The 21,912-nt window shown below is 37.8% G+C and overlaps 1 protein-coding gene across 1 annotated transcript in view; it reads right to left on the reverse strand.

The window, feature by feature from the left end:
- The window catches only part of LRP1B (LDL receptor related protein 1B), a 1,070,902-nt gene that overhangs the window by 22,605 nt on the left and 1,026,385 nt on the right, over positions 1 to 21,912 (reverse strand). Inside the window, exons 85-86 of the mRNA XM_065413676.1 lie at positions 13,309 to 13,483; positions 5,139 to 5,243 (exon numbers count right to left, since the gene is read on the reverse strand). Coding sequence (XP_065269748.1) covers positions 5,139 to 5,243; positions 13,309 to 13,483 — 280 coding nt within the window. The remainder of the gene's footprint in view (positions 1 to 5,138; positions 5,244 to 13,308; positions 13,484 to 21,912) is intronic.

The raw sequence follows: 21,912 nt of genomic DNA on the forward strand, positions 1-21,912 counted from the left end.
TTTCTGAATGAATGAGTGGTCATAGGTTGGGAACAGCTGTGAAAAACATCTAAACACCAATTGGGTGTCCTCACAAATGGATTTTTTTAGATTTAAGCTCTAGGTTCTTCACCTGCTTTGCCATATCTAGAACAGCAAAGAGTAACCTTTTAAAGGGGATAGCAAAGACTCCCCAATTGCCCAGGGCTCCCCAGTTGTAAGGGCCCCTGAAACCATGAGGGAGTTGGTACACGGCATTGAACCACCACTCAGATTTGGCGCATCTGATCCTTCGTAGATGGAGATGGAGGGGCAGATGGACCAAATTTGATTGGCGTTGTGACCCTGTGTGCTATGCTGCAACGCCAATCAAATTTGGTCTATCTGCCCTTCATCTCCATTTATGGAGAGGAAGACAGGCCAAATCTGAGTGGTGCTGTGTCCCAATTTAGCCACTGGAAATGTTGGGAGGCATGGGGTAGGGATACCCCACTAACCCGCCATAGTAGCAAGAAACATAAGACAGAAAAAATAAAGTTTCAGGTGGGATGAAGCTGCTAGTGCCCCAAATATAGCTTTAAAGTGGGGTTATATAGATAAAAGGTGAAATATGGAGATAGACCATCTGGTGCATGGTGGAAGGAATGTAACCATAGAGTCTGGATTGTCCCTGCTAACTGTAGCAAGCACAGCCTGTTAATAGTAAATTAGGGTGGAAATGAGGAGACAGCCTTTTAAAAATGTATTTTTAATACCTCTAGTATGAATTTTTCTTGATGTTCAAGCTGAATTCCTGCCATGAGTATATAGTGAATTGCAGGCTGACAGCTTTTCATAAAGGTTAGTGATAGGATGCCAACAGACTACACTATAATAATAAGGGAAAAAACCCTCTTTCCATGATGCAAAAATATGTTTGTATTCTGTTATGAATTATCTTATGCTATAAGGAATGTATAATATTGCTGAAGAACTGTAGATATTTAATCTTTTTGTATGCTAATAAAACATTATTTTTTGTAACTATATATGTGGTAGTGACAGATGGACATTCACACTTTAGATGTTTAGTTTGGTCTCTCAGTCTTAATTGGCCTCAAAGTCTTGAGAGATCAGGCTCTCTTGGTTCATGGTTAGTAAAAAATATTGTAGAAACCATCTTATTTATAGAATTATGGTATTTTTATTTCTGGTCCCAGCAAAGGCCAAAAGTAAAGAAAACTAAAATGAAACACAAGACCCTAGATTTGGGACCCTGCTGAGACTGATTTGCATCAGGACACCAATTCAAAGAGGCTGTAAAACCCAGTGTAATTGGGCAGTTCGTTCACCTGCACATCTACCAATGTGATATATGCCATCAAGTGCCAGCAATGCCCCTCTGCCATGTACATTGGCCAAACCGGACAGTCTCTACGCAAAAGAATAAATGGACACAAATCAGACGTCAAGAATTATAACATTCAAAAACCAGTTGGAGAACACTTCAACCTCCCTGGCCACTCGATTACAGACCTAAAATTCGCAATATTACAACAAAAAAACTTCAAAAACAGACTCCAATGAGAGACTTCTGAATTGGAATTAATTTGCAAATTGGACACCATTAAATTAGGGATGTGGGACTGAGAGTGGATGGGCCATTACACAAAGTAAAACTATTTCCCCATGCTTATTCTCTCCCCCCCCCCCCCCCCCCCCCAGTTCCTCACATCTTCTTGTCAATTGCTGGAAATGGGCCATTTTCATTACCACTACAAACAGTTCTTTTTCTCTCCTGCTGATAATAGCTCACCTTAACTGATCACTCTCGTTTACATGTGTATGGTAACACCCATTGTTTCATGTTCTCTGTGTATATATATCTTCCTACTGTATTTTCCACTGCATGCATCCGATGAAGTGGGCTGTAGCCCACGAAAGCTTATGCTCAAATAAATTTGTTAGTCTCTAAGGTGCCACAAGTACTCCTGTTCTTTTTGCGGATACAGACTAGCACGGCTGCTACTCTGAAACCTGGGCAGTGGAGCATTCTTTCTGCTTAAGGGGACCCTCTGGTGGTGCAGGGCTTTAACCCATAGCTACTACTACACCAACCACCACCTGACAACGTATTGTATTGCTGGAAAAAGGGAAGACGGTCTCTATGCCCCTGTGGTCCACTCATGCCCTGCTGCTGGAATGGCTCCTTGCAATTGTAGACAGCTGGGTTTTAGATCAGCTTTGCATCTATTATAACTTACACTAGTGGCCCCAAGATTGGATGAGTTCAAAGGTGTTTAATGCCACCCTAGTTTCTTCTTCCCATTTTAACAGTGAGTATTGGTGGACCACACCTGAGGATCAGCCCCAAGTGGGGAGTGAGATGTCATGAAATATGTGTCATATTAAACCCCTATTTATGCTACTCCACGAGTTTCTAAGAAATTCAATTCTCCTTGGCTGAAATCCGGATCTCACTGAGGACACTGGGAGTTTTGCCATTGACTTTAATAAAGCCAGAATGTCACCTTTGATTTGGGTAAATAAAGGTAAAGCTTCAGAAAAAAAATCTTAAAAAAACCCTAACTTAAAAAAAATTCTTTCATAAAAAGAACTAGCAAGAATCAAGTACATTAGAGACAAAGTGCATATTTACAATTTACATAATTAACAGATTCTTTAAATTGTGGGAGACAGTTGATAAAATTCATGACTGACTGTCAATTCTCTATTAAACTTTCTATTTCATATATCAAAATACAGATTTAAAATTGTTTACAATTTCTAAAAATATCAATTGACGTGCTTCAGTTTATTAGACAGAAAGGAGAAAAGGCACTGACAGCACATTTTCAAAAACAGACAGTAGTGGATTGTTTTTAGTATGTAACTGCAGTTTTCTGACTACTCAAGAATGATATGCAGTGTTATGTGAAAATATAAGAAATGCAGAATTAAGACAAGCATGTCCTCCATAAATTGATACATAGTTCAAACCCATATTCCCTGAATTTTATTAATCAATTACTGACTGTTAATGGACACACATGAAGATTGAATCAACATAAAATGAAGGCAATCAGAACACTAATCTGCTTTTCCACAGAATTACTGTAGTTCAAGACCTAGAGTTTCATTGCTTTGAAGTATTGACAAAAAAAGGAATTGTAAGCATATATTCCAACAAAAATGAAAGAATGATTCCTCATCCTCATCCTAATCACTTTAATTGTCCCCCCACCAAATCACCTAATCACCAAAATCCCCCCCACTTCATCCCAACAGAACCTCAATATTATGTGTTTACTAATAACTGAAAACGTGTTTATATACAATGCATTTATATTAGACTATATATTAAACCTGTTGGAGTTTCTGTATTTTATCAAATTGAAGTCTATGTCATTGGCTCATCATTTGAATTCTGACTCTTGCATCAGAACAGTTATCTGAAGCCCTGTGCAGCTTACTCTGGTATTTAGAATCAATGAGGATGTTGGACAGGATATATTTTCAATATGCAGAAGGAAGAGGAAATTTCCTTTCCTGATGAGAATTAACAGTTTCTTTTCAAGAAGTATGTCTGAAATTGCGTGAGAGAAAGGTAACATAAAAATGAAGGTAAATTATAAATTGAATCAATAAAGGATAAAAAGAGTTAAGAAGAGAGCTTTTGTAATTTTTTGTAGTTTGTGCTAATTGCTTTTTTAAACCTGATTTACAAATTAAGTTAACAAAGAGGTTTACCAATACAAGTCTAACTGTTAAAATGGAAGCCAAATAGCCTTCTTGTTTAATTACTCTGTAAATACTGGAAATGCAAAATCACATTAAAATAGCAGCAGGTAATGAATCTATGCACAATTCGCTTTACCCCAAAACTTTATGCTGCGGATGCATTATTCATTAAAATACTTCAGATCCCACATCCAGGAACAAAAAGCTGAAGTAGTATTTTTATAATTTTTATCTGTTATTTCTTCTTCCAATAATATGGCAATAGACACTCCAACAGTCTGTGTTTAAATACAGTCATCAGTACGACTATCAAAAGGGTAAGTGTGTATTACATAAATGAGCCCCCAGATTAAGTATATGCTGTGAAATGTATGTGAATGTTCATGATTTGAACCAATGAACTGTGGCCTGAAATGATGTCACACAATGTGCAGCATTAAGTGGAAGGTTAAACCTACTTGCATCTCGGTTCATTAAACGCAGTTAAAGTGCAAATTCCCTCATTCTGACAGTAGTAATCACAAGGGTTCACTTTCTGGTCACAGCGCTGACTTTTAAACCCCACAGAGCATCTGCAGAATTTCAGTAAAATACAGCTAAATAAATATTCTGCCTTTTTCTGAACAAGTTTTAAACTCATTACATACAATGATGGTAACACACATACACAATAAATATGCTCAGCCTTTTCACAGGAGGTCCAATCTGATAATATCTTGAAAAGTATGGGTAATCAACACTAATCAAAATCATTTTGGTAACAGTGGACCCTGTATTAACCCCTTGCTTCAGGAATCAGAGTTTTGACAGAAAGCACTAAAGCCAAATGTTCTAACAGTTAGTATTGGCAATTTTAGATCATGATGGGCTTAAAAAAAGATAATCCATGATTGTTTCCTAAGAATTGTTAGTAACATGTGGTACATGCTGAAGTTTCTATGTGTTTTTACAAAACCACATGAGTTAGTGTGTGTGAAACTGGTTATCCCTGAGAATCTATGTTGTTTCATGGTTTCATGTCAAACTATGTCAAGAGGAGACTATTAAAATATGAAAAAACACCACTTAAAAAGAGAGAGAAATTATTAGGCACCAAAATATTGATCATAGATGGTTAATCCCACAGTACTATATATGTGAATTGCCAGCGAATAGTTCTCAGCCTTAAGTATTCTAAGTATTCTATTGTAAAATCTTCCTGTTGAAGAGCAGTAAACAACAGTCACTAAATCATCAACAATGTCAAATGATGAACAAAAAGAATATTCTACAACTTGCAGTAGAACAGAGTGATAGACAAAAATAACACCTAGAAAAGTAAAAATACCATTGTGAGTGGTACATCATAAATACCTGAACAGATAAGAAATGCAGATGAACAGAAACTTTATTATTTACTGCCACACAGATGTTTTAATGATACACACAAAAATACTTACAGACAGACCGGTATATTTGTCTCTGGGTCCAGCTGACATGCACCACCATTATAACAGTAGCCATCACATAATTGACAGCTAGAGGCAATCTTTCCATTAGTGCAGCTGTAATGAAAAACATTGTTATCCACATCATTATTGTTGAAAGCAGATGTGAACTATCTACAGATGAAAACATTCATCTTATGAGAAGTAACAGAATTGCTGATTGATTAGATTTCACTAAGACTGTCTATCTTGAGGCAGTAACTTTTTTAAACATATTTTTGTAGAACAGGTCACCTTTATTTTATACAAATTCTAATATTTTCAGCCTATTTAGTTCATCATAATAAACCATTAATCTCCCACCAATATCTCTGCAGATCTTAATGGGGTATCTTTGCATTGCTGCAAACCTATGTCCTTGAGCCATTGTCCTGGACACCATATGAAGACAAAACAAGACACCAGGAATGTGGCTTAACTAGGGAGCAATTTGCTTAAGTAATATATTTGGGAACTATTCAACAATAACTCCTCCCATGCAGGTCATTCTTCCTACTATGATTCACTCCAGCTGGTGGAGGGCTGCCAGCAGTCTTGCTGGGACCCCATCATGCTTCCATCACACCAGGATTAACAGGGAGGGAAAGATGGGGTTGTCTCCTGTAGTAGACATTAGGAGCCCCACCCCATTTCCCATCTTTTTTAGAAGAGAAATTCCAAGAGGGACATGGAGTGGGAGCTTTTCTTCTTGTGCAGAATGATTCCTAGAGCTGGGGGAAGGGCTTATAAACATTCCTATTAAGTGTGCGGGAGCCAATAGGCTTTGCTCCTTGTGTTCCACCAATCAGCCTAACCCTCCCTCCTCCAGACAACAAGGAGACTGAATGTTCCCAAGGAGAGGAGTGTTGTATGTCAAGTTGTGATAAAATGAATTGTACAGCCTAACTACCCACTGGGTCCTTAGGCTGCTGCAAAGAAGGTGAAAACAGCCACACTATCCAGGCCAGTCTGGCAGAGAGGGAAAATTCCTTCCAAGTCCCAACAGGTGATTAGTATGATGCCCACAGCAAGACCAGGAAGAGCCAGTCCTATTTTAATCCCAAGGGGGGAGTGAAGTGGGAGCTTTTCTTCTTGTGCAGAATGGCTCCTAGAGCTGGAGGAAGGGCTTATAACCCTCCCATTAAGTGTGTGGGAGCCAATGGGTTTTGCTATAGCTTTGTGGTCCACCAATCAGCCTAACCACCCTCCTCCTCCAGATGACAATGAGGCTGAATGTCCCCAAGAAGAGGAGGGTTGTATCCCTTAAAAGAGGCCAAATAATTTCTTTCCACACTAGCCCAAAGTTGCCCCCACCTCTGAGGCCTTTTGGGAGTTGGGCATTGCTTGTAAAACCTCTAAGTGGTATTAAATGTAAGTAAATAAGCAATTATTAATAAATGGACTGATCCTCAATACTTCAGGTCTGAATAAATATTCCATTTCCAGGACTTAAGAAAAAACACTAACATTTTGCCTACATTTTTATATAAAACTGTAAATAACATATTTTTAGTCAATCTCAGCCTGAGTTTGAACTCAATTCTGTGGACATAGCATGGTTGTTTTTAAAAAGTTAATATTATTATTACTGATTGTTCGTTGGACAGTAGTACCTACTAACCACAAGTTTAAGGGGTTATTGTGCTAGGTACATACATTAGTACATGAGAGTCCTTGATCTAAATAGACAAATAGTGAGTGAAAAGCAATATTTCCATTTTACGTAGGAGGAACTGAGGCACAGGATGATAAAAGCAACTTTGGCTAAGGTCCACAGGAAATTTCTGGCAGAGGTGTGAAGTGAACTCTCATCTCCTGAGTCACATTCCAATGCCTTAATCAAAAAAGACATCCTTCCTGTTGGCATTTGCCAACTGTTATCAAGCAGTGGTCTGTGATTACCACACTTTCCCCCTATTATTAGAATAGAAGCTATATGTGGCAATGGTTGACAAAAGTAGACCTTTTAATGGTTTCTACTGTTGTGTGCATTGTAAAACTAACTGGTGAAAGTCACAAGCCTGCAGCAAAACACAACTTGTACATTTTCTGAGTTCAGACCTAGAACCCATATGTTCATAGAACTAGCTGCTAGGTTCCTGTTCAGTTTTTTCAATTCATTGTGTTAGCAGCTGTAAACTGCACAACCTCTCATTCTCCGTACCTAATTGCTGACTATCAAGCTATTCCTGTGGTACTGGTATTACCATTCAATGCAGATAAATGCAGAGATTAGCTGCAATACATATACATAGTTCTCAAGTTATGTGAATATTCTATTTTATTAAAGTTTTTGTTCGCCTACTTACTAGAAATTTGATTCTTTCTCACTGTTATACTTATAAAACACAAAATGGGATGGAACTGAAGACAATCTGTTTTTATCCATAAAGTACTGTACTGTAGTTGAATATGATTACCTATCTATCCATCTGCACACCAGCAGAAGCCTCTTAACAGCTAAAAAACAAGTAGGATTCAATGCTGTGTGATATGAACACCGGTTCCACACCTCTATGTGACATGTACTGTTTTCCATTTGCATCTTCTTTTTATCTTCACAAACATAATTTCTTTTGGCTTCTTTTTGCCTTTCATGATATCATTATATTTTTGCATCCCTTATTCTTTCAATACTTGTTTCATTCTTCCTTCTTTGACTGTTCTCTTTAGCTCATTCCCATCTTCTTCTTTTGGGTCCCACGTTTGCTTTTTCTTCTTCATTTTAATATGTATTAAAGCTCTGTCTTTCATTAAATAACTAGCAGTTCGAACAGCACTACTTCCTTCCAGTCTGAAGTTATTGTAGCAGTGAGGAACTGAGAGGAGACACATCTATTAGCAATGCCAGTTTAGCACTGTGTAGGTGGCAGCTTGGTTCCAGCGGTAATATGCACTAACAACAGGGCTTCTAAAGAAAGGCCAATTACTGAGCAACCTTCAAACTGCAAAAAAGGGTTTCATGATGCTGATGATTTTCATACAGCTTTGCTCATGAATGTGAAAAGCTATTTCTTTCTTTAACCCTTTAGTTGTGGAAAACTGGCTAGGGATTATCTTCCAATGCACTCATATTTATGGAAAACCTGACTGCTGTTCTCTGTGAAGCATGTTACACATTTTTGTAATGTCAACTGTAGGTCTATTTATTATATCTATTTTACATAGATACAAAACTAAATATTTTATAAGATGCAAACAAAACAAAATTGGCAGGTGTATATATGCTTGTAATTAAAAAAGCAAAACACATTAAAAAAAATAAAACTGGCTATTATAATTTGCTTTTTAAAGGGAAGCTATAACATATAGTATATACAATAGTCCTTGGGTCCAGATTTTGTTCACATGGCACAGGTAAGGAAAAATGATGGGTTCAAAGATGCACTGGCCTGGTTCTCCAGCATTATGATGGCTTCCTGTGACCCTAAAAAACTATTCCAGTACCTAGGGATTGTAGAATGTAGGTGGCCACACCATGTTTCCTTGAGTACACTACCTGCACTAGCTCTGTGGCACCCAAGATTCCCTTGAGCAGGAAAAATCCTTCTGTGGTGCTTTAAAGTGGGTGTAGTGCTGCTTAAAGCAGTCATAATAGGGCCCCAAATCTGGTACATGTAGATTATATGCACACTCCATTAACACCTTAGTTATGAGAACATGACTGTTACACATGTATAATTTTATCTTTAGCAATTCCTAAATTTGGAATACAAGTTTAATGTTCTCTTAGTATAGGTTTTTTTATGGGTTTTCCTGGATGTGTTTTCAGAGCCTCTTGCAGAAGCAGGTTCAAGAGCTGAATCTGTCAGTCCTTCTGGGTGCTTTTAATTAAAGGCTTTAGCTGAATGCTCTTCCCTGAGGCATAAAAGCAACATGTCTTAAATGCCCTTTTCCTATATGGATCTATCATCTTCGACAAAGACCATGGTGAGCCAAAATCATCAAACATTTCATTAAACAGCTGAAAAATTGCAAAAATCTAACCAAGACTTTTGAGCCCACACTATGATTATCTATTAAAAGTACTTATGGACTGTTTACAACTATTTGTATATAAATAATAAAATGCAGAAAAGGGTGAATTTGGTTTGTAAATGCCCTGGGAGGCTAATAGGGAGAACTGACAGATCATTAGAGGACAGATAGCAAGGAGGTGGGCTTTAAACTAGATTCAATGGGGGCAGGAGACAAAAACACATGGGTAAGTCCAGAACATGGCGACCTGGGGGAAGGGTTGGAATCTGGAGGAAATATGGGCAATCATAGCAAGGACAAAGGAGAGACAAAAAGGTATAACTGGCATCACAGAGACTTGGTGGGATAATTCATATGACTGGAAGATTGGTATTGAAGTACAACTTGTTCAGGAAATGCAGGCAGGGAAAACAGGGAAGAGGTGTTTCCTTGTATATCAAAGACGTATACACTTGCACTTAGGTCAAGATAGAGGTGGGAGGCAGACCTGCTGAAAGTCTCTTGGTAAGGATAAAAGGGGTAAAAAAAACCCAAGGGTGATGTCATGGTAGTGGTCTAGTATTGACCACTGAACCAGGAAGAAGAGGTGTATGAGGCTTTTTTAATAACTAACGAAATCATCCAAGCCCAGGACTTGGTCGTGATTGGGAACTTCAACTACCCAGATATCTGTTGGGAAAATAATAAAGAATGGCACAAATCATCCTAAACGTTGTTGGAATGCATCGGAGACAACTCTTTATTACAGTTGGAGAAAGCAAATAAGGGAGAGGCAGTTCTATTTTTTATTCTGAGAAATAGGAAGGAACTTATTGAGAATTTGAAGATGGAAGGCAGTTGGGGTGAAAGATGACACAGTTCATAATTCTAAGAAAAATAGGAGAATAAAGACAGTTGACTTCAAGAAGGCAGACTTTTGCAAACTCAGAGAAGTGGTAGGCAAGATTCTGTGGGAGGCAAATCTAAGGGGAAAAGGAGTTCAGGAGAGTTGGCAGTTTTTTTAAAGAGACATTATTAAAGGCACAAGTGCAAACTATCCTAATGTGTAGGAAAGATAGGAAGTATGATAAGAGACAACCTTGGCTTACCCAGGAAAACGTCAAAGTTCTGAAATTCAAAAAAAGAGTCATACAAAAGTGGAAACTAGGTCAAATTATGTAGGATGAATATAAAAAATATAACACAATTATGTAGGGACAAAACTAGAAAGGCCAAGGCACAAAATGAGATTAAACTAGCTAGAAACATAACAGGTAGCAAGAAAACATTTTGCAAATAAATTAGAAGAAGACAAGGACCAATGAAAGGATAGGCCCATTATTCAATGAGGAGGGAAAGACAATAACAGAAAGCACAGCAATGGCCAAAGTGGTAAGTGCCTATTTTATTTCAGTTTTCACCAAAAAGATTAGCAGTAATTGGATGAATAACATAGTGAACATCAGTGTAAATGGAGCAGGATCTAAACCTAAAATAGGGAAAGAACAAATTCGATATCTTCAAGTCAGCGGGAACTGAAGAAATACATCTAGAATACTTAAGGAACTGGCTGAAGAGATCTCTGAGTAATTAGCGATTATCTTTGAGAATTTGTGGAGGATGGGAGACATCCCAGAGGACTGGAAAAGGGCAAATATAGTACCTATATATGAAAAGGGGAACAAGGAAAACCAAAGAAATTATTCACCAATCAGCTTAACTTTGGTATCTGGAAAGATAATGGAGCAAATAATCAAACAATCAATTTGTAAGCACCGAGAAGATAATAAAGTGATAAGTAATAGTCAATATGTATTTGTCAAGAATAAATCATGTCAAACCAACCTAATATCCTTCTTTGACAGGTAACAAGCTTTACGGATGGGGGAAGCAGTATGTGTGATATATATTGACTTTACTAAGGCTTTTGATACTGTCTTACATGACCTTCTCATAAGTAAATTAGGGAAATATAGTCTAGAGAAGCCTACTATAAAGTGGGTGCACAACTGGTCGAAAACCAGTACTCAGAGAATAATCATCAGTTGTTCACAATCAAGCTGGAAGGACATATCGAGTGGAGTTCTGCAGGGATCTGTCCTGAGTTCGATTCTATTCAATATCTTCATAAATTATTTGGATAGCTGCAGAGAGAATACTTTTATAAATGCTGCAGATGATACCAAACTGGGAGGGGTCACAAGCATTTTGGAAGTCAGGATTAGAATTCAAAATGACCTCGACAAATGCGAGAAATTATTTGAAAAATAGAGGATGAAATTCAATAAGGATAAATGCAAATTACTACACTTAGGAAGGAAAAACCCGTTGCATAAATACAAACTGGGAAATGACTGCTTAGGAAGGAGTACTGCGGAAAAGGATCTAGGAGCTATAGTGAATCCCAACCTAAAATTAGTCAAGTATGTAATACTGTAGTAAAAAAAGTGAACATCATTCTGGGATGTATTAGCAAGAATGTTGTAAGCAAGACACAGGAAGTAATTATTTCATTCTACTCAGCACTGATAAAGCTTCAATTGGAATATTGTGTTTTGGGCACCAAAACTTGGGAAAGATGTGGACAAATTGTAGAAAGTGCAGAGGAGAGGAACAAAAATGAGTAAAGTTCTAGAAACCATGACCTATGAGGAAAGATTGAAAAAACTGGGTTTCCTTGATTTAGAGAAGAGAAGACAGAGGGGATGTGATGACAGTCTTCAAGTACATAAAAAACGAGGAGTCCTTGTGGCACCTTAGAGACTAACAAATGTATTTGGGCATAAGCTTTCGTGGGCTAAAACCCACTTCATCAGATGCATGGAGTGATAATTGTTTTTGCTGATACAGATAACACGGCTACCACTCTGAAGTACATAAAAGGTTGTTATAAAGGGGAGGAGATAAAATATTCTCCTTATTCGCTGAGGGCAGGACAAGAACTAATGGACTTAAATTGCAGCAAGGGAGAAATAAGTTAGACATTAGGAAAAAACTTCCTAACTGTAAGGGTAGTTAAGCACTGTACCAAATTACCTAGGTAGACTGTGGAATCTCCACCATTGGAGGGTTTTTAGGAATAGGTTAGACAAACACCAGTCAGGGATAGTCTAGATAATGCTTAGTCCTGCCTCAGTGCAGGGGATTGGACTAGACCACCTATTGAGGTACAGTCCAGTCCTACATTTCTATGATTCTGTGATTAAACAATTAGTTAAAGAATGCTGGGCTTAGTAGCAACACACCAACCTATGCTTTTCAGGCCAATTCTTCCATGTCTTAGGTGGGTAAAGATAATTAGCTCTTGGGCTTATAGCTTAAAAACAATACAAAGAATTCTATACTCGCTAAATAATTATGTATGATACCTATTGTGTTTTATTTCTTACGTATCTTTCTTATGTATGATATATAAGGATATGATATTACAACCTCCTGTATTTCAAAATGTATGATATAAAATTCAAACCATTAAATAGAAATTGCCTTCACTTGCACATGTGAATATCACTGAACTCTGCAATGCCAGTGATAATTGTTTCCATAGCAATTAATATATTTCAAAGTAGTAAAAGAATTTGTGATGGCATGGAGCACTACAGTGTTTTATTTCCATTTATTGGGGATAACACACACAATTTTCTAGCATTTTTTTCCTCTTATGAGTAACGTGGTTGTCTCAAACCTGAAAGATTAAAAAGTTTTATGGCATCCCACACCATTACATATTTTCTATTTATTATACTCATAAACAAGGACTTCTGTGCAGGTTACTGATAATCTAAGAAATTATGTCTGTCTTTACTTTCAAAAATGATGAGAATAATATATAACCTCTGCTTCCATGGCACAATCATGTTTTCTACTTACTGAGAATATGAGAGTAAAATGTAGTTCTTAGTTTTGATTGAGGTTATGTTCTCCTTGAAGTTGCGCAGGTTATCATTCCGTACTACCTGTCATATTCAAAGCCCGGATTCTCGAATTCCACCCAAAACAAAGGACTCTGCCTGGTTACTTGTGAGCTAATGATGATACCATGTTTACACCATCTTGTAACCCACCATTCATGTGGTACAACTCTGTTGTACACTATCAAGTATAATGATTTACTGATTATTGCAATTTAACTATTAATTGATCTATGTATATAATATATCACTTTAAATCTAACAAAAACACTTACTTGCATATTATGTCATCACTGTCCTTGTTTATTATGCAGTGCCCACCATGGCATCTTACACACTTGTCTACTTCGCATTTTGGACCCTCATATTGTACAGGACAGACACATTCTACACTTCCATCATTAGCAATGGTACAAGATTCAGAATTCACACAATAATGGTGGCACACATCTGCAAAGAATGTAAAAGTGAAACATTAAAAGGTATTAATGAAAATTATTTTAAAAATAATAATACATTGCTTTGCTTTCTTTACCTTAAAAAAGAATAGCAACAAAATAGAAATGAGCAAACATAAAAGTTGCTGACTCATTGACAAATATAATAAGATTCAGAATATGAAAACATTACTATAAACTTCCAGTCACATACTCATGAGCAGGGAAAAAGAAATTTAGGCTGATAACAGATTATTCCCTCTGAAAGCCTACCCATCTATGGCATTTTCCCACCTACTTTAACTAGTGAAAGGAAAGCTAAGCAATGTTAACTAAAGTAATTCAATTAAAGAGACACTGTAAGGATAAAAAATATATGCATTTGTGTTAATAACACTATTTAATGTTACTGAAACCGAATATTTTAAAATTGCCATTAATCTTAATTTAATGTTTTTATTAATTATCAAAATTTATATAATTTATATAATAAAAATACGTTATAATTAAATTCTAACAGCGACTTCTACAGACGTAGTCCCTGATCCTGCAAATATTTGAACACATACTTAACTTTATGCATTTTGAGTGATACCACTGTTTTGAAATATATAATTACTCGACTGCTTAAATGTTTGCAGTACTGGGACCCTAGTTGTGAATAGCTCTCTATGCCCTATTACTGACACACTAAACCACCTAGAATTCCTCCCCGCCACAATATTCTTTTAACAGAAGCAAGTAATGTTAAGTAGACCTTTATCACTTGGCTACAGAGTATTTGCTGTTTTAATGTTAACACTGATTTCTATTTGTGTGTCACTCAAATGGACCCTGGGGCCTACTGTTAATTCTTAAAAGGACAGTCTCTATTTTTAATGCTTTAAAATACCTTTCCAACTTTGGCTAGTCAACATTACTTAATGCATTTTATTGGTGGTTATGACATACAGTTTAAATTGAATTAATAAAATGCAATATAGAATGGGAGACTTTAACTTCCCAGATATAGATTGGAGCATAAACACTACTAATTGAACCAACAGTCATTGAACCAACAAAAGTTGATGCTATTTTAGATTTGTTTTTGCTAAGTAATGAGGATGTTATAGAGGAGCTAGTTGAAGAAAATAACCTTGGACTGAGTGATTATGAGTTGATTCAATTTGAATTATATTGAAGGATAATAAAAAACAGCTTAGTAATAAGGTTTCTTATTTCAATGGGGGTGGACTGAGAAATTAAGGGAACTAGTTAGTGTAGTCAACTGGATTGAAGAGCTCAGGTAGTTCAATGTGGAAGAGGCTTGGAATTTATTTAAGTCAAAGGTGCAAAAACTATCTGGGATTTGCATCCCAAGTAAGAGGAAAAAACGTGGAGGGAAGGGCTCCAGACCCAAAAGGATGCTTAACCACCTCACAAATAATATTAACAACACATAGTGAGCCTACAAGGAAAGGACAAAGGGATTAATCAACAAAGAATGCTAAATTTGGAGCTCAAAAAGTATAGGGATACAGTGAGTATTGCCAAAAGTCCAGCTGAGTTAGATCTTGCAAGAGAAACTAAAACAAATGTAAAAGGTTTTTTAGTCATATAAATAAAAAGAGAACAAGAAAAGAAATGGAGCTCACAGGCCACGAGGATTACAGATAATCTAGATATGGCCCAACAACTAAATGAATATGTTGCCTCAGTTTTTAGTAAGGATGATAATGTAGAACACGGGGCAAAGACATAATGGCTAATGGGAATGAGTGAATAAGAAATGGGAATTAGCACATCCGAGGTGAGAGCAAAACTCAAAGAGCTTAATGAGCTCAAATTGGTGGTAATGGGGCAGTGATTGAGTAATTTCCATCCCGGTATACTGATATCTGGACTTTTAACGCATTTGATAGTGCCACATGTGGAATTATCAGTTAAACTGGAGAAGATGGGATTAGTACAAGAAGTGTAGGGTGAGTAAAGAACTGGTCAAAGGGCACATAAGGTCTGGACGACTTTTAATAAACTCAACAGCAGGGTTCTGTACTTAAACTGTGAGGTCCTCACTTGAAATCTTAGGTATTTTTTGTGTTCTAGATGGTCCAATATGTGGAAATACATGACTTGGAGTTTGAGAACAGCAAACCAATCTTGTGGTTTTATGGATGAGATTGTTGAGATGAGGGCTACCATTCAGAACTTGAATCAATGAATGAATGTAATGAGTTTCCTCAAGACTGTAATTGATCACTATCCTCCTTTTTTCCTTGGGAATTAAGAAGTAACAGAAATAAAAACCTCTCTTCCTGTACTGAAGAGGAACATCTACCACTGTGAGAGATGAGAAGTGACCCCACCTCCTGTTGCAAGTCTGTCATGAGAGGAGTCCCTGCAAAGGGACTGGAAAGGTGGGTGTGGAGGGGAGGCAGGCCCGGGAGAGGGTATAGATCCTGCAAGAGGGTACCTACTGGGCTCCAACACAACCGTCAAACTGGCTGTCTTGAGGTGATGTAGATCTCATTGCTGCTGAGGAAGATGCTGAGAGCCTTCACTTGTGGAATTTTTGTTTCTTTCTCAGTGGCTCTGGTGGTCTTTGGTGTGCTGTATAGTAAGAGGAAGAAGACAGCTGCCTGGGTAGCTCTGATGTTTTCCCTGTCTCCTTCCAGGTTGCAGAATGTACACCCCAAAGGACCTAAGCATGGCCCTGTAGCCCTTTGATGTGTGTGAAGTATCATCAATTTTGCTGCTAAATAGATCAGAACCCTTGAAAGAGAGATTCTCCATTATAGTCTGTGCTTCCTCAGAGATCCCAAAGGAGTGCAACCATGATGCTTATCTCATAGTCATAGCCACTGCCATTGATCTTGCTGTAGTGTCTGAGACATCAGTTGCAGCCCGAAGAAAGGTCTGCACTAACTGAGTCTCGGAGATCAGAGATCTCAGTTCATCTCTAGACTCCTGTGGTAAATTGTCAACAAAGTTCAATACCTTTTGCCAATTAAGAAAGTCATACTTGGAACAAAGTGCTTGGTCGCTGGCAGTTCTGAGTTGAAGGATGAGTAAATCCCAAAGAGATCCAGATGCTTTGGCTCTTTTTCCTTAGGTCTTGCTTTGGAATATTGCTGCTCACTTGTCAGTTCTTGGGCCATATTAACCACAAATGATTAAGGTGCGGGATGAGTATAGAAGCTCTGCAGGGGGTATGTGGAGAATGTTAAATAATGTGTTGAACTGATGTTATTTTATGTATATGGTTGTTGGAAGTAAAACCTGTGGCTGAATAGGAGACAGTTTAATATATGAGGCCTCTGTAAAGGCCCACTTTGTTGCCAGGAGCCATCATGGAATGTTTGGTCAGATTTCAGTAGTTAGGCGAGGAGGTGGGTTGATGCTTCCCAAGACAATAGAAACTAATCCATCAGGGACTCATATGTCAGGGAAAATGGCATTGAGACAGAGTTTGGACGATCTAGGAACCAGAAGCTTCTGAGAAGAAAGTCTGAACTTGGTTCTGAAATAAAACTTTTCTGTACATGAGAGGATAAACAGGGCACCTCTAGGTGAATAGTAACTGAGTTCATTCATGGGTCAACTTGTAATTAACTGTTGGCACCAGAGTAGACAGAGGTAATGACGTACTTGTATGACATTTGGGGGTGCAATCCAGACCAGTGAGGGGCTGTGTCACCACTTGCCCTGTAACTTGGGGTGCCTCACAATACTCTGCTGCTATAGCGCCCAACCTAGGCTCCTCACAAACAGCATGCAGGTCACATCCTGAGTGTCTCTGGCTTTCAGCAGCCTTGGCTACTACTTGCAGGGCTACCCCAACACACTCACTGTCCCCAATTTCCCCCCAAATATGTACGTTTTGCACTGTCCTGGACAGTCCAGGTATCCACTGCCCCTCTAAGGGGATCAACATACAACAGTCTGCGACCTTAAATGGAGTTTTCCAAACATTTCACAACACTGAATTAGTTGTGAATTAAAGAATAAAACAAGTTTATTTAACTACAAAGAGACAGATTTTAAGTGAGTACAAATAATGAGGCATTAAAGTCAGAAATAGTTTCAAGAAAAATAAAGATAAAATGCTTTCTAAACTTAACAAACTAGACTTGGTTTAAAATGAAGTCCATTACCACATGTTTCAGTAACACTGCTGACCTAATTCTCAGGCCAGGATCTGCCCGTAAAGTCCAATGGCTGTTTCCTTTGTCTTCTTAGGTGAAAAGAGAGAGATGGGTAGAGAGAGATAACTTGCGGTGTTTTTGCTCCTTACTTTTGTAGTTCAGTCACCCTTTTAAATAAATTTTCCTGAGAGTGACTCCGAGACAAAATTCTTTCCAGCTGAGAGCAAGGAGACATAGAGTTTGTTGGGGGAGAGGTTTTATGCTGTTGTTTGCTAAAATGAAAATCTGTTTGTTCCTGCCCACTTCCTTGCCACAGATAGGGGATGGTCCATCATTTTTGATGTCACCTGGCTAGAAGTGTCAACTTGTCTTTGTCTTTGAGAAACAGGTTTACTTGCTCCCCAGACTTGTCTGGTAAACATACTTCAGTCATGATTTAAGCTTATGTTCACAACTTTACATATAATGTTGCTACATATATTTCACCATGAGATTATTGATCAGTGAGTTATTAGCTTCAAAATGATACCTAACAAGGCATATTTTTGTACAAAAATTATTACAATAGTGTGTAGGGTGTGAATACAGGGGTGTATTCCATCACAACTTGGTACTGAAAGAACTGGCACCTGTACTAAAAGCCCAGATGTCAGTGCTGAGAGGCCTGAAGGCAGTAATTCAGGGTTCATGCCAGTGACCACATGAAGCTGGTCTTTAGCAAGTACCAAAGAGTGGAGCCTGGGTCCTTTTGGGTGCCAGAGTGACCTGTCACAGTCCCTGTGCTACCCTTAATTGAGATAGAACGAGTTGCTGTTTGCCTCTTTTTCTTCCTAGGTACCTGAGATGACAATCTATGTGTGTGCTCTTTAGAAAAGCAGTACAAAGTCCTACCTCTATTAGCCAATGAGGAGAATTTGGAAGCAGGAACCTAGAGGGGTGCTTTGAAGTGGTAGAAGGCCTGGAACTGACCACAGAGCCAGTGATCACCAGATTACTTCTGGAAGAGGATTGTTCAGATCTAGGTGGATCTTCTTTGCCTGGATCAGAAGCTGACCTCATGGATTTGTGCAGAGAAAAACATTTCAGGCAAGCCTCTCTCATTATTTGTGTTTGTTTTAGAAAATGAATGACAAACTGAAAAGTTGTAAAGTTGTCTGTGATGTGCTCCTCAACAAGGCAAACTAAACACCTTGAGCGATCATCATTGAGACATATAGCCACTTCACAGGAGGGGCAATACTTAAACTCCAGAGATCTCTGTTTAGCCAAGAGGACTAAAGAAACTTGGTACCAGGTAACAAAAGAGAATATGGAAACTTAAAGTTAAAATAGGACATTTTTTTCTAAACACTAAACTAATCTAAGGGAATAATGTTTTAAGTTCACAAGTGCATAAGAGATAGAGACACTTCTCACAGATCCGTCCTGCAGCCATAGGTGGTGAGAAGGCAATGAACGATGCTTGCCCTCACTCTGCTTTTTATGTCCTTGACAGGTGGGATGTGGAGACAGGACAATCAGGGCTCACGTGCAACCCAACAGACACCGCTGGCCAAAAGAATCCATTTTTGATTGCATGGGCCACATTTGCATCAATAGTTGAATACATAATGGATAGTGAATCAAAAAACTGTATGTTTAACAAAAGTTGACAGAAAAGCTATCAGAGCCCAGGGGCTTTCCTGAATTAATATTTTTAATAGCAGCCTTTTCTCCAGGAGCTAAATAACTTTAAAAAATCATATTGTTCCTGCTATTTGAGAAAGGTGGATAGAATCTAAAAATCCAATCGCTGCAATAGAATGGGCGGAATCCCTGTATATAAGGTATTTTAAAATTTCATCTCTGTTTGCTGTGTTGTAGTCCCAGGAGAAACAAGGTGGGTGACATAATATCTTTTATTGGATGAACTTCTGTTGGTGAAAGCGACAAGCTTTCAAACTACCTGGAGCAAGAGCTCTGAGTCTTGAACTGCAACAATCTGGATTGCCCTAGATTTCTGTTTAAGGCAGTCAACTAACAAAATGTTTCTTTTTTTCCTGCCTGATTACCATTATAACTGTAAAAGCCTAAACCAGGCAAATTCAGCCTGATTTGGGAGTTAAAATATATAGAATTTATAAGTTCCTGCAATTATTCTTGAGATAGCAATGTAGCATATCCTATATATTCCGAATTTTTTATCTGGAAATTCAGTCAGTTTAGATTGTAGATTTTTCCTATTTGATGCACATGCCAGTCTTCTTCTGAAACGCCTTAATTGTTTCCAATAGAGTATATCCTGAGAGGTATTAGCATCTAAGAAAAAGACTCCCTATTTATAGAAATATTTTAGTGAGGACCTTGAAGCAAAAATACATTAAAGCTCCAATGTTTATGTATAATAGTGAAAGCTACCAGAGTATGACTGGCCCCTGTTCCAGCATCTTCTGTGCAGTATTATCTATACGATTGTGCAATGTGAGGAAGTAACCAAGCCTAGAGAGATAGAGGTTCTGTTCCACAGGTCAAGTATTGCTGCTCAGTGCAGGACCCATGTCACATTTGTTATTCCCCATGTCCTTGGGCTATAGTGAGATGGCTTGGCCTCCATCATAAATTACAGCCTGTAGGGACCTTTGTGACAGCCAGAGATCACTGAAGCACAGCATGCTCCAGTAACACCTTTTCTCCTCAACATATCTCGTACCCACACCAGAGTTCAAAAGGGAATGTAGGGGCTGTGGTGAGCCTGGGAATCCACAGCTGGACACTTAGGACAGTTTAGGGCTGTTTTGCAGTATTAGAGTATAGTGGCAAATCATCCTTACTGAGGCCAAAATTCTAGTCCACCTGTATTAGAGAAAAGTATCACCCAATTTGTTGGATTCCAGTTACAATAGAGTCCCAAAACCAGAGTAAGCAAATATAATGATAATCTGGCAATACAACATGAAGAATAGGTTGGTCTAAAAAGAGACCTGTAATAATTTTAAAATCCTCTGTAAAAATAATCAAATTCATATGTAGCTTTGCAAAAGGCACAGTGCGGAGGGAAATGCTGGATTATAGTTAGCCAGTCTGCATCTCCATCTAGCTAATCAGACTATGGTCTCGCCACTGTGGTATCTGAGAGGCTTTCAAAACACAAAACCAAGTCCCATCCTAAGATATAGATTAGTGGTTCATTTAGTTAAGTATTGTGATTGTTAAAAATTCTGTCTTCTTTTGAAAGCTAAAGTAAAGAGACATTTCCTGCACTTGGAGATGAAATCCACAAGATACCAGCTCTCCCTATGCCGTGAGGCTGAAGCAAACAAAAACACAAATATCAGAGGATTATATTATCTAACACAAAAATTAGGTGCTTTTTACAGACTGAATTATAATAAACTCTGTTAATTGACCCAACCTTTCTGAAGGAAAGGCTTCTCAGTTTCAGGAAAATGAAATTATTGCAAGAGTGCTATGTTCATTTTTACATATTTTAAATGGGTCAGACCTTTGTTTCAAGAGATGAACTTGAACAGCTTAATTATTCCACATGTGCCACTGAAGGAATTTTAAATAAGGAATTTTTTTCAAGGAGATGAACACAAATATGCAGACCTATAGTGATTGTACAAACCTTAGGTCCTATGGAATGTAAGCATCAGGATAATGTCATGCTATGTAACCTGGTGAGTTCTATGTATATTTTATAAAATGCCATAACTTCTATATTCATGTACTTAAATGCATTTTACCAGGCAATCTCATATGAGAACACAGGTTCAGGATATCAGCCCTAACAAGAACCTATGGCAGTACATTTGGTTAGACTTCCAGAAGAAAAGAAGTATGAGAACAAATAAGGGAATGTAATATTAAAAGCATGAAAGAAATTGGGCAGGTAAACTTTATATTCCTGTCATAAAACACCTTTGCAATATTTGCTGCTTGGAGGCCTGGGGTCCATACGGGCATATTTCTTTTTATGTTAATTTGTACCATTCACCTTATCATTACAAGGCAAAAACTAATGTGCTTTACAGGCAATTGATCTTTATTATAATGAAGTTGTAATAATCTGTTTCAGCATCCATACAAGCAAATATCACACACAAGTAAAAAACAAACCTTGCATATATGTTTAAATTATTAACTATAAACCAAATACCAGTGCAATCTGTATCAAACAACTGTTGGCCATTATAAAGCACTCTAAAAATATTGGAAGATCCTTAAAAGAAAGGAAGAAGTCTTATACAAACAAAAGACTTAATGCATTTAAACCTCTTTGAATTATGCTGTTATTCCAAACATTGTCAGCAGACAATCCAAATCTGATAATAAACAT

The sequence above is a fragment of the Emys orbicularis genome, chromosome 11 (genome assembly GCF_028017835.1).
Source record: "Emys orbicularis isolate rEmyOrb1 chromosome 11, rEmyOrb1.hap1, whole genome shotgun sequence".
Classification (NCBI taxonomy): Eukaryota; Metazoa; Chordata; order Testudines; family Emydidae; genus Emys; species Emys orbicularis.